At 41.2% G+C, this 12,063-nt stretch overlaps 1 protein-coding gene across 1 annotated transcript in view; it reads right to left on the bottom strand.

The window, feature by feature from the left end:
• LOC126268186 (probable 2-oxoglutarate dehydrogenase E1 component DHKTD1 homolog, mitochondrial) overlaps positions 1-12,063 on the bottom strand; it is a 328,733-nt gene that overhangs the window by 255,527 nt on the left and 61,143 nt on the right. Inside the window, exons 3-4 of the mRNA XM_049973793.1 lie at positions 11,408-11,576; positions 3,151-3,370 (exon numbers count right to left, since the gene is read on the bottom strand). Coding sequence (XP_049829750.1) covers positions 3,151-3,370; positions 11,408-11,576 — 389 coding nt within the window. The remainder of the gene's footprint in view (positions 1-3,150; positions 3,371-11,407; positions 11,577-12,063) is intronic.

Genomic DNA, 12,063 nt, shown 5'->3' with positions numbered 1-12,063 from the left:
AGCATCATCAGCAAACAGCCACACATTGCTATCCACCCTATCCAAAAGATCATTTATGTAGATAGTAAACAACAGCGGACCTACTACACTTCCCTGGGGCACTCCAGATGAAACCCTCATCTCCAACGAACACTCACCATCGAGGGCAACATACTGGGTTCTATTGCTTAAGAAGTCTTCGAGCCACTCACATACTTGGGAACCAATCCCATATACTCTTACCTTGGTTAGGAGTCTGTAGTGGGGCACCGAGTCAAACGCTTTCTGAAAGTCAAGGAATATGGCATCCGTCTGATACCCTTCATCCATGGTTCACAAGATATCATGTGACAAAAAGGGCGAGTTGCGTTTCGCAGGAGCAATGCTTTCTAAAGCCGTGCTGCTGCATGGACAGCAACTTCTCTGTCTCAAGGAAATTCATTATATTCAAACTGAGAATATGTTAAAGAATCCTGCAACAAACCGATGTTGAGGATATTGGTCTGTAATTTTGAGGATCCGTCCTTTTACCTTTCTTATATACAGGTGTACCAGCGCTTTTTTCCAGTCGCTCGTGACTTTACACTGAGCAAGAGATTTGCGATAAATGCAAGATAAGTAAGGAGCCAATGCAGTAGAGTACTCTCTGTAAAACCGAATTGAAATCCCATCAGGACCTGGCGATTTATTTATTTTCAACCCATTCAGCTGCTTCACAACCCCAGGGATATCTATCATTATGTCCTCCATATGGGAATCTGTACGAGACTCAAACTGTGTATGTTTGTACTATCCCCCTGCATGAAAGATTTCTCAAATGCTAAATTTAAAATTTCAGCTTTCGTTTTGCTGTCTTCCGTTGCCAGGCCAGACTGATCAGTGAGTGACTGGATGGAAGCCTACAACCCGCTTACCGATTTTACGTAAGACCAGAATTCCCTTGGATTTTCAGCAAGATCTTTTGCTAAGGTATGATGGTGGTAGTGGTTGAATGCTTTGCACATTGCTCTTTTTACAGCAGCACAAATCTTTACTATCTTTTGCCTGTCCTCATTCTCCCGATCTTTCTTTTACTGTGAGTGCAATTGCCTTTGCTTCCTGAGCATTCTCCGAATAGCGTTGTTAAACCACGGTGGTCTTTTCCATCTGTAATCCACTTTTTCAGCACATACTTGTCCAATGCATGATTTACAATGTGTTTAAAATTTGTCCGTAATTCTTCCACGTCCATCATACCAGAAGTAAATGAAGTCGATGCATTTACTAAGTGGGATGCTAACAACTGCTTATCTGCTCTTTCTAGTAAGAATACTCTTCTAGCCTTCTTGACCAACTTTTTAACTTTTGTAACCGTAGTCATAATGGCAACATCATGATCGCTAATCCCTGTCTCAACACTGACACCGTTGATGAGATCTGGTCTGTTCGTGGCTACCAGATCTAAAATATTTCCATTACGTGTTGGCTGTCGATTTAGCTGCTCAAGACAGTTTTCAGGTAATGTGTTCAAAAGTAATTCACACAACAGCTTGTCTGCACCACCTCTAATGAATCCATAGACATCACAGTCTATACTAGGTAGGTTGAAGTCGCCTCCAACTAATATAGTATGATCCAGGTACTTCTGCGATACAGAATGTAGACTCCCTTTGAATGATTCTAGAACTGTCATGGTGGAACCTGGTGGCTGGTAATAACACCCCACAATTAACTCTATTTCCCCTAGCCCTGTTAAACGTGTCCAGATAACTTCACAATCACACTCTACTTCGACCTCAGTAGACACAATATTTTTGTCAACTGCTATGAAGAGCTACATTTACTTAGCATCATAACAGTTGACTTATTTTCTCATAATTAGGTTTGTCTGCTTACACACTACAATTACTACCATGTTTGAAAATACACAATACACTAAACGTAATAAATTGCAAATCAATTAATATCACCGCAGTTCTTGGACTAGTCTGCTAGTGAACACAACTCATAAAAAGCCTTCCAAACAGAAGCAACATTTAAAGTGATAGAACACATAGTTCATAACTTACATATTACAAAACATAATTAAGTTTTTAAAAATTTATATCTCACCAGAAAGTTTAGTTGGTGGAGAATCTTGGAAAACCTCCCACATAGTGTTAAATTTGGTGTATTGAGGTTTTACTGAAATGTGTAATATTTAAATTGCATCTAAATTACAAAATTCAAAAAGCAACTGACTTGTATCATTGTTAACACAAGAATTTTAATTATGTTTTTATACTGTTAAGTTAATGAACAGAACTTGAAAACGTCATATTTTCATGAAAACTACCTTTAAAGTTTCCATTTGCCAAGTGAGTGTCAAAACCATTCTCTAATACGATTAGCCGTACTATTAACAGCAAGGACTGTGAGAATTTAATTTTAAATTAATCAGCACTAGAACAATATATATTTATCCAAGAGAATCATTTACATCTGGATCACTTTTAGGGCTAATATTGCTTTTTGACAAGCATCTGTATAGAGAGGTCACATTGTAATAGATAAACTGATACTGGAAGTATAATTTCCAACTTCAGGTATTTCTGAGGTAAAAGTCACTCACAGACTGAATGTATTAATGAAAGGATGCAACTGTCAAATGCTCTGTACATATAATTATTGAGCAATACTACTAGAGATTTTGCAATATATTATACTGTGAACAAATGGAGATCTGCAACCAATTTTATGACCAGTGTTTTTATTTGAGAGGAAAATGAGGATATTAAACCCATTTCTTGACTTAGAGGATACCAACTTGATGAAAGTTAAGTACAATATTGTGTTTTGAACCCTTTAGCTGTTCTTGCTGTTAAGGAGCTTGCTGTGAAAACCTCACAACCTGTGAGTGCACTCACAAGACTCAGACAAGAAAGGTGAATATGTTTCAAGTGGAAGACAGAGACTGGAATACATACAACCAAATAACAGATAATTCTGGGTGCAAGTGCTACTCTGAGATGAAGAAATCACCACAGAAGAGGAATTCATGGTGTTGTCAGAAGAATGTACTTAAAGTGTTATTTGCGGTCTTATCTACTGCTCAATACATTATTTCTATTGTGACTGATTGTCTTTTCTAATATCATAATCTGTATTATAAGTAAACAAATATATAAAAACATCTGTAGTCTATCAATATACCTGAGGCACAATACTGCAATAGTTCTATAAAAAATCCCATCATACTTTCAGCTCCTTCTCCTCCATACCTCTTTACAGTAACAAATTTATTAGCCAGAAAATTATCAAATGCTTGTGACTTTAATAGTTCTTTGGCTAAGTTTCTCTTGAGACCACTATCTAATTCTTCAGATGATAGCCTCTCCATTCGCTGTGCCCACCATTCTCGCTCCTCTTCCTCCTACAACATTAACATAGACATCAATTTAAATACAGGAATACAATCACGTGTTACAGCACTGAACACATGAAGTGTGACACACACAGATTTTATGAAGCTGAAAACAGAAATATAAAATTAGAACAACAAACAAACCATGAAGTGCAATAAATGGCATCTGTTGTCTAACAATTCAGTCTAAAACTGCAAGACACGTATAATCTGTCTCTCTAAGTTTCACTGAGTTATCTGCAAGTTCATAATTGTGACCTCTTGTTATGCTGTGGAATGAGAAAATTTTGCAATTACATTACATGGAAGGTACAAGGGACATTTCATAAATCATGCCCATGTTGGTGTTACTGTGGACTGTCTGCTGAACAACAATAAAAATTACGTCAGATGTAATTGGGAGCTTGAGAAAGATGCATATGTCTTTGCTTTTTGCTGTGTACTCTAACATAAGGTTGGTGAGAGGTAGAAATGGACACTGCAGAGATCTGGGGTAGTGTGACCAGAGGTCGTATATCACAATTGAAATTTTACACAACAAAAACTCAATAGAAATCCACGTGCTTTAAGCGAAGTTTGTGGTGAGTTCACAGTGGACTGTAGCACAGATTCATATTGGGTTAATCATTTTTGTGGTGGACATATGAGCATAGATGATAATCCATGACTTGAAAGGCTAAAAAGTCAGCAGTTTAACAACGTGTGAAGCTTGTGGCAGATGTTCTTGGAGAATATCACAGTGTAGCATGTGAGGAAATCTCGAAAGCCATGAGAATTCTCCCATCATCAATATTCTATATTTTGACAAATGATTTGAAGAAGAGAAAAATTTCTGCAAGATGGGTCCCACAATGTTCGACTGCTGAAGGAAGCAGAAGTGACTGGACATTCTAACCACGCTCAAACAACAATTCGACTGTGAAGGTCAAAGATTCTTTTATAAGACTGTCCCTATTGATGAAACATGGATTAAAGGCTTTGAACCAGAGTTGAAATCACAGTCCAGTGAGTGGGGAACTTTAGATTCTCCATGTCCAAAAAAAATTAGATATGCTCATTCAAAGCTGAGGCAAATTATGATTCTTGCTTATGATCATCAAGGAATCATCCCAACAGACAGATTCCAGTGCAGTGTATTATAACCTCATGCAAAACCTGTGCAGAAATATGCACAAAACCTGTGGTGTCACCGCCAGACACCACACTTGTTAGGTGGTAGCCTTTAAATCGGCCGCGGCCCGTTAGTATACGTCGGACCTGCGTGTCACCACTGATGGCAGACTGAGCACCGCCACACGACAGGTTTAGAGAGACTTCCTAGCACTCGCCCAGTTGTACAGCCGACTTTGCTAGTGATGGTTCACTGCCTACTTATGTTCTCATTTGCCGAGACGATAGTTTAGCATAGCCTTCATCTACGTCATTTGCTACGGCCTAGAAAGGCGCCTTTATCAGTTACTATTGATATTGTGAATCATGTACCATCAAAACCGACGTTCATCATTAATGGATTAAAGTTAAGTATTCCACCAGCTATGTCTGTTTTTCTAAAATTCTAATTTCCTTGTCCTGTTACAGACCTCATGCCAGCCTGCGTGAGCTAAAACGCATGTATTTCGGCCTCCTCTAGTAAAACGGTGTTGGCTCTCCTGCCAACCACAACAAAACCTGACCTCAATTGCTTGAGGCTGGACCATTCATTCTCAATGACAATGCCCACCTGCCTATTGACAAAGCTGTAGTCCAAAACCTGGACAAATATGGATGGGAAGTGTTGCCACATCTTACCTACAGTCCAGACATAAGTCCACCAGACTTTGACTTGCTCCCAAAGTTAAAAAAACCTAAGTGTGGACATCGTAATCTTTCTCTGCAGGAACTTTCTAGCATGGCTAGCATCGACAGATGAAAAGAAGTGGTGTCCTGGATGGAACAATAGAGCTTCTGAGATGTTGAGACTCAGTCAGAAAGAAGCAGGGAGACATATTGAAGCAATGTAAAGCAAAATATTAAAAAAAATGCAAGTAAAAAGATTAGTGAGCATTATTTATGAAATGTCCCCCATACAATGAAAAAAACCACAACATAATGACCATTTACTTGATTGTCTTTAGATGTCCTTCTGTGGAGTACAAGGATTTATCAAGCAGATATGAATTAAATTTTTTTGCCATTAATTTCATTATCTATTAAATTATTTATGTAAAAGGGCAGGTGGTTAGTGTAAATCATTTCTCCTTCTAATATTACATTATGAATGTTACAGTTTGTTTTGAACTGTGACCGATTATTGGAACAAATTTCGTATGGGGGTAAACATACTGTGAGGTGGTTGTTATTATGACCACAGTCTATGACAAACAGTCCCAAAACTCTGGAGGGTAAAATACATGCAACCTTTAATAAATGCAACCTTGCTAGTGTTCCAAGTTCCTAATATGTAGCAGCAGAAGAATGGTAAGATACAAACTGACAGCTTGCTATTTTTAATGCTGTTACTTCCATATTATCCAGTCACTAAATGTGGCTATGATTTTTCCAGTATAAACAGGAAAATGTAATTAAAGCTATTTTGATTGATGTAATATGTATCTTAGGAGTCCCTGGTTTGTCAGTTAGAGGTGGCACTCTGTCACCTCCAAAGGTCCGAGGCATTTTGCTCTGATTGTTGCCAGCATCATATTTAAAGTACCAGGGAAGCAAGTTGCTAGCCTTACTTGCCCCGAGTCCCATTGGGTTTTACCCCTAACGACTGAGGGACTAACCGGTGGATTTGGTAGTCTTTGCTGTATGAGCACAAAGTTGACCACAACTCAGAATATGTCCGAGATGCCCAGCCTTATTCCAAAGTAACTGGTATCCTGACTGTCGGGACCACTTACTTTGCCACTCATACGTTGCCCGAGGTTCATGAACTGGGACATGACTACAGGAACCCACACCATGAACCACCATATGTAATTGAAGTAATATACCATCTCTTGTTAAAACCAAGATCTAATAATAAAATTTCAGTGTCATGTGACATGTGTGTGACATGTGTGACATGTGACATGTGTGACACACGAGCAAAGTTGTATTCATATTATGAAAAATCCTTTAATACGAGAGATGAATTGCAACCTGATATGTTTAAGTTCAAAAGGAACTGATTACAATTATATCTGCATGCTTGGGATCAACTGTAGTTTGTTTCACAAGTTTCTTTGTAGAATTTACACTTTTTTAAGATATTTAAAACTAGGCATGATTTTCACATCCTTGGAGATTAGCTGCTATTTCTTCTTACATTCACCCTTTTGGTCTTGTCCTTGCTTCCCTGCCTTGTATGTACCTATCATGTTTATCTATTCCGCTTTTCAGGTATCAAAATGTATGTATACACTGATCAGCCAAGAACATTATGACCATTGCCCACTGAAAAGCTGGATGCCACATAGTGGTGTTGCAGGTACGTGATGTGGTAGCAAAAGTATGTTCACCCTAGTGAGAATGTGGGCTGAAAATGGGGAAATCCATTAAGATCAGAAACTTTGACACAAGACAGATTATTACTATTCAGAGCCTATGAAGAAGTATCTGGAAAATGGTAGATCTGGTCGAATGTACATGTGCTACTGTTGTGAGCATCTATGGAAAGAGGTAGAAGGACAGTGAAACTACCACTACGCACTAAATGGTTGGACATCCACAACTCTTCACAGAAGATGGGGTTCAGAGGACTGTCTACTTAATAAAGTAGGATAGATGGTGATCAGTGGGATCTCTGCTGAAAGAGCACAATGTTGGTGTGTGCACAATTGTTTCAGAGCACACCATTCATCATACATTGTTGAACATGGAGCTGCACACTAGACCACGCCTACATGTTCACATGTTGTTCCAATGACATCATAAGTTATGGCTGCAGTGGGCACAGGATCACTGGGATTCGACCATCAGTCAATAGAAACATGTCAGCTCTTCAGGTGAATCACATTTTTGCTACACTAGGTCACTGGTCGTCTGCACAAACACTGTCATTCGGGTGAACAGTGGATTGTAATGTGCAGTGTATCATGGTCACAGGCTGGTTGGAGCACTATTACACTAGGGAGACATTCTCCTGCACTTGCATGGGACCTGTGGTAGTAATCGCTGGCATTGACAGCTGTGAACCCCCTGCCGCCCTTCATGCTAGATGTCTTCCCTGACAGCAGTGCCATCTTTCAGTAGTATAACAGTCCATGTCTCAGAGCCAGAACTGTGCCATTGTGGTTTGAGGAGCATTATAGTGAACTCATGTTGATGTCTCTCTGACCAAATTCACCTGATGTATATCCTATGCAACCCATCTCGGTTGCTATCAGATGTCATCATCATGTACACAAATCAGCAGCCCAATATTTTTGCAAATTACCAGACCTACCCACAAACTGTTGGATCTCTGAGATGCAGAATTAGTGATGCATTTCATTCCAAAAATGGACAAACATGCTATTAAGCAGGTGGTCATAATGTTTTAGCTCATCTATGTATATCTTCCAGATTCCCCTTTGCCAGCTGCAGCATTTTTTACACACACACACACACAAACACACACACACACACACACACACACACACAATGCAACTCACACTTACATGACCACAGTCTCGGGCAGTTGAGGCTATACTGCAAGCAACTGCACATGATGGGAGATGCAACCGGGTGGTGGGGGTAAGGAGGAAGCTGGGGTATGGAGAGCATGGGATAGCAGGCTAGTGGTGGGTAATGGTAAAGTGCTGCTTGTGGGAGCATACAGGGATGAGGTGGAGAGAGGCTAAGGCAGCTAGGTGCAGTCATCAGGTATTTAGATGGAGGGGGGGGGGGGGGGGGGGGAGTGAGTGGTTAGTGGAAAAGGAGATATGTAAAAAAACTGTGAATGCATTGGTGGAATAGAAGACTGTGCAGTGCTCGAACAGGAACAGGGAAGGGAATAGAGGGTAAGTACAGAGACTAACAAAGGTTGAGGCCAGAAAGGTTACGGGAATGTAGGATATATTGCAGGTATAGTTCCCACTTGCACAATTCAGAAAAGCTGATGTTGGTGGGAAGGATCCAGATGGCTCATGCTGTGAAGCAGTCATTGAAATGAAGAAGGTTGTGTTATGCAGCATACTCACCAATGGTGTGATCGAGCTGTTTCTTGGACATAGTTTGTAGGTGGCAATTCATGCTGCCAGACAGCTTGTTAGTTACATACTCTTGTAGAACACAGCACAGTGGTTGCAGCTTAGCTTGTACATCACATGACTAGTTTTACAGGTAGCCCTACCACTGATGGGATAGGTGATGCTTGTGATTGGACTGGAGCAGGTGGTGGTAGGAGGATGTAAGGGACGGGTCTTGCATCTAGGTCTATTACAGGGATATGAGCCATGAGGTAAGAGGTTGAAAGCAGGAGTTGTGTAGGGATGGACAAGGTTACTGTGTATATTCGATGAGTGATGGAATACCACTGTGGGGAGGGGGGGGGGGGATGGAAAGGATAGTGGGTAGGACATTCCTCATTTCAGGACATGATGAAAGGTAGTCGAAACCCTAGCTCAGAATGTGATTCAATTGCTCCAGTCCTGGGTAGTAACAAGTCACAAGGGAATGCTCCTCTGTGGCTAAACAGTGAGACTTTGGGAGGTGGTGGGTGACTGGAGGGATAAGACATGGGAGATCTGTTTTTGTACGAGGTTGGGAGGGTAATTATGGTCTGTGAAGGCTTCAGTGAGACCCTTGATGTATTTTCGGAGGGGGCACTCATCCCCAAATCCCTCAACATGCAAACTAACCTTACATTCATGGAAAGAACCACAATCCAACACCTAAAAACTTATACCAACCTTATCATCATACCTGCTGACAAAGGCTTCATCAGTGTGGCTTTGAACTGCAATGATTACCTGGCGGAAGGACTCCACCAGCTGTCAGATTCATCCACCTACAAACCTTGCTATAGCAACCCCATTCCTGAAATCCAGCAGGATCTCCAGTCTCTCCTCAGATCCTTAGGCCCATCCCATAACCTCTCCTCACCTCTACCACTCCCCACACTCTTATCTTCTATATGCTTCCTAAAGTTCATAAACCCAACCACCTAGGATGCCCCATTGTGGCCAGTTACTTTCCCACACTGAGAGATTCTCTGGTCCTGTAGACCAACACATTCAGCCTATTACCCAATATCCACTCTCCTATACAAATGATATCAATCATTTCCTCCACCAACTCTCCACAGTTTCTGTTCCTTTACCACATGGTGCCCTGCTCATCACTGTTGATGCCACCTCCCATTACACTAACATCCCTAATGCCTATGGCCTTACCACTATTGAACACTACCTGTCCCAATGCCCAATGGATTCCAAACCTACAACCTACTTCATAATCGCCATAACCAACTATATCCTTACCCACAATTACTTCTCCTCTGAAGGCATTACCTACAAGCAAATCTTGGGTACAGATATGGGCACTCACATGGCACCATCCTATGCCAACCTATTCATGGGCGATCTAAACAACCACAATCCCAAACTGCTCTCCAGGTTCAGATTCATTGATGATATCTTCATGATCTGTATCAAGGGTGAAGACTCCCTATCCAAATTCCTCCAGAACCTCAACACCTTCACCCCCATTCACTTCACTGGGTCCTACTCAACCCAGCAAGCCACTTTCCTCAATGTTGCCCTCCACCTTAAAGACTTGTGACTCTGTACCATCCATGACTGGAGCAAGTGAACCACATTGTCAGCCAGGGTTGTGACTACCTCTCATTGTGCCCTCAAATGAGGAATGTCCTACCAACTATCCTTCCCATCCCTCCCACAGTGGTGTTCCACCACCTGCCGAACCTATACAATAACCTAGTCTATCCCTACAAGATGACTGCCCCCAACCCCTGGCCTCATGACTCGTACCCCTGTAATAGACCTAAATGCAAGACCTATCCCATACATCCTCCCACCCCACCTACTTCAGTCCAGTCACAAGCATCACCTATCCCATCAAAGGTAGAGCTACCTGCTAAACCAGTCATGTGATGTACAAGCTAAGCTACAACCACTGTGCTGTGTTCTATGTGGGCATGAAAACTAACAAGCTGTCTATCAGCATGAATGGCCCAAGAAACAGCTGGATCACCACATTGGTGAGTTCACTGCCCAACACAACGTTCTTCATGTAAATGACTGCTTCACAGCCTGTGCCATCTGGATCCTACCCACCAACAGCAGTTTTTCTGAATTGTGGCAGTGGGAACTCTCCCTGCAATATATCCTACATCCTCATAACCTTCTTGGCCTCAACCTTTGCTAGTGTCTGCACTTACCCTCTCGCTCCTTCCCTGTTCCCGTTGCAGCACTACACAGTCCTCGATTCCACCTATGTATTCACATTCTTTCTACCTCTCTCCTTATCCACTAACCAACCCCCATCCCCACCTCCGACCTCCATCTGAGGTTGCAACTGCACCTAGCTGCCCTACCCTCTCTCCACCTCATCCCTGTGTGCTCCCACAAGCAGCATTTTACTGTCCTCCATTCCTAGCCTGCTATCCATCCCTCTCCCCACCCCAGCCCCCTCCTTACCCCCACCACCTGGTTGCATCCCCATCATGTGCTGCTGTTCACTGTGTGGTCTCAGGGGCCAGAGACTGTGGTTGTGTTTGTGAGTTGCATATACATGAGTGTGTGTTGTATGCTCTATCTCCAATGCAGGCCTTGTTGGTTGAAAGCTCATTTTCTGACAATCTTTATGTTGTGCCTATCTGCGACTCAGCATCTCCGCTATATGGTGAGTAGTACTTTCTGTTCACTTTCAGATATGTGGCAACAGTAGCTTATGGTTGTGATGACTTTAGTTTTATATTGAATGTCTCTTATTTTTATGTCTTTTGATATATATATATTTCTTCTTTGGTAATTTATTATAGAGAAACATGAAACGAAATTTCCCCATTTGACAAGAGCAGAGCTCCAGTTCATTTATGAAATTAACAACAATAAATCCAATTAAAATTCAGGGATATACCTCAAGATAATTAAACTCTGCACTGAGTGGACCACAATAAGTTTTATGTAGAAAATGAAGTATATCACTTAGTGACACAGTCTCTGCGTCCATTAACAAAATTCCAGAGGTGTTATATTTCTCATCCTCAGTGAGCCCATAAAGCCTGTAGTTAAGCTCTGGAACATCCCTGTAAAGAAAATTAAACAGAAATAGTATTATAAATGTTACAGAGTATTTTAATTCATAAACATAACAAGGAAATTTGTGAGAAAAATATAGGGAAAATTTTTAGTTTCATAATTAAAATGTGGAGACACCAGCATGAGTAATGCCCATGACCAGAGGACACAAACAGCTGAATGGGATGTCTGGACTCCTAAGAAAGCAGTTTGATGGAGAACTTTGTCTGTCAAGTTATGAGCAATAGAGCAGTATTGTCATATCAACATGTTGTCTCCATTATTGGTATGATCTCTGCACCTAAAGCTACCACAGTGGTGACCTGTGACATCCGTGTAACGCAAAGGGGAGAGATGTTTCATTCCGTATTGTGGTAATATATGGTAACAAAGCAGCCATCTTGTATCAATTACATCACATTAGCATCCCCTCAAAGCTGCACCTCAAGGATTAACATGAGTGATGTATATCATCAGCAGAAAATTGTTAACCAT

This window comes from Schistocerca gregaria, chromosome 4 (assembly GCF_023897955.1).
Source record: "Schistocerca gregaria isolate iqSchGreg1 chromosome 4, iqSchGreg1.2, whole genome shotgun sequence".
Lineage (NCBI taxonomy): Eukaryota > Metazoa > Arthropoda > Insecta > Orthoptera > Acrididae > Schistocerca > Schistocerca gregaria.
Note: the sequence above shows the minus strand (reverse complement) of the source record. Positions and strands in the feature narration are given on the sequence as shown.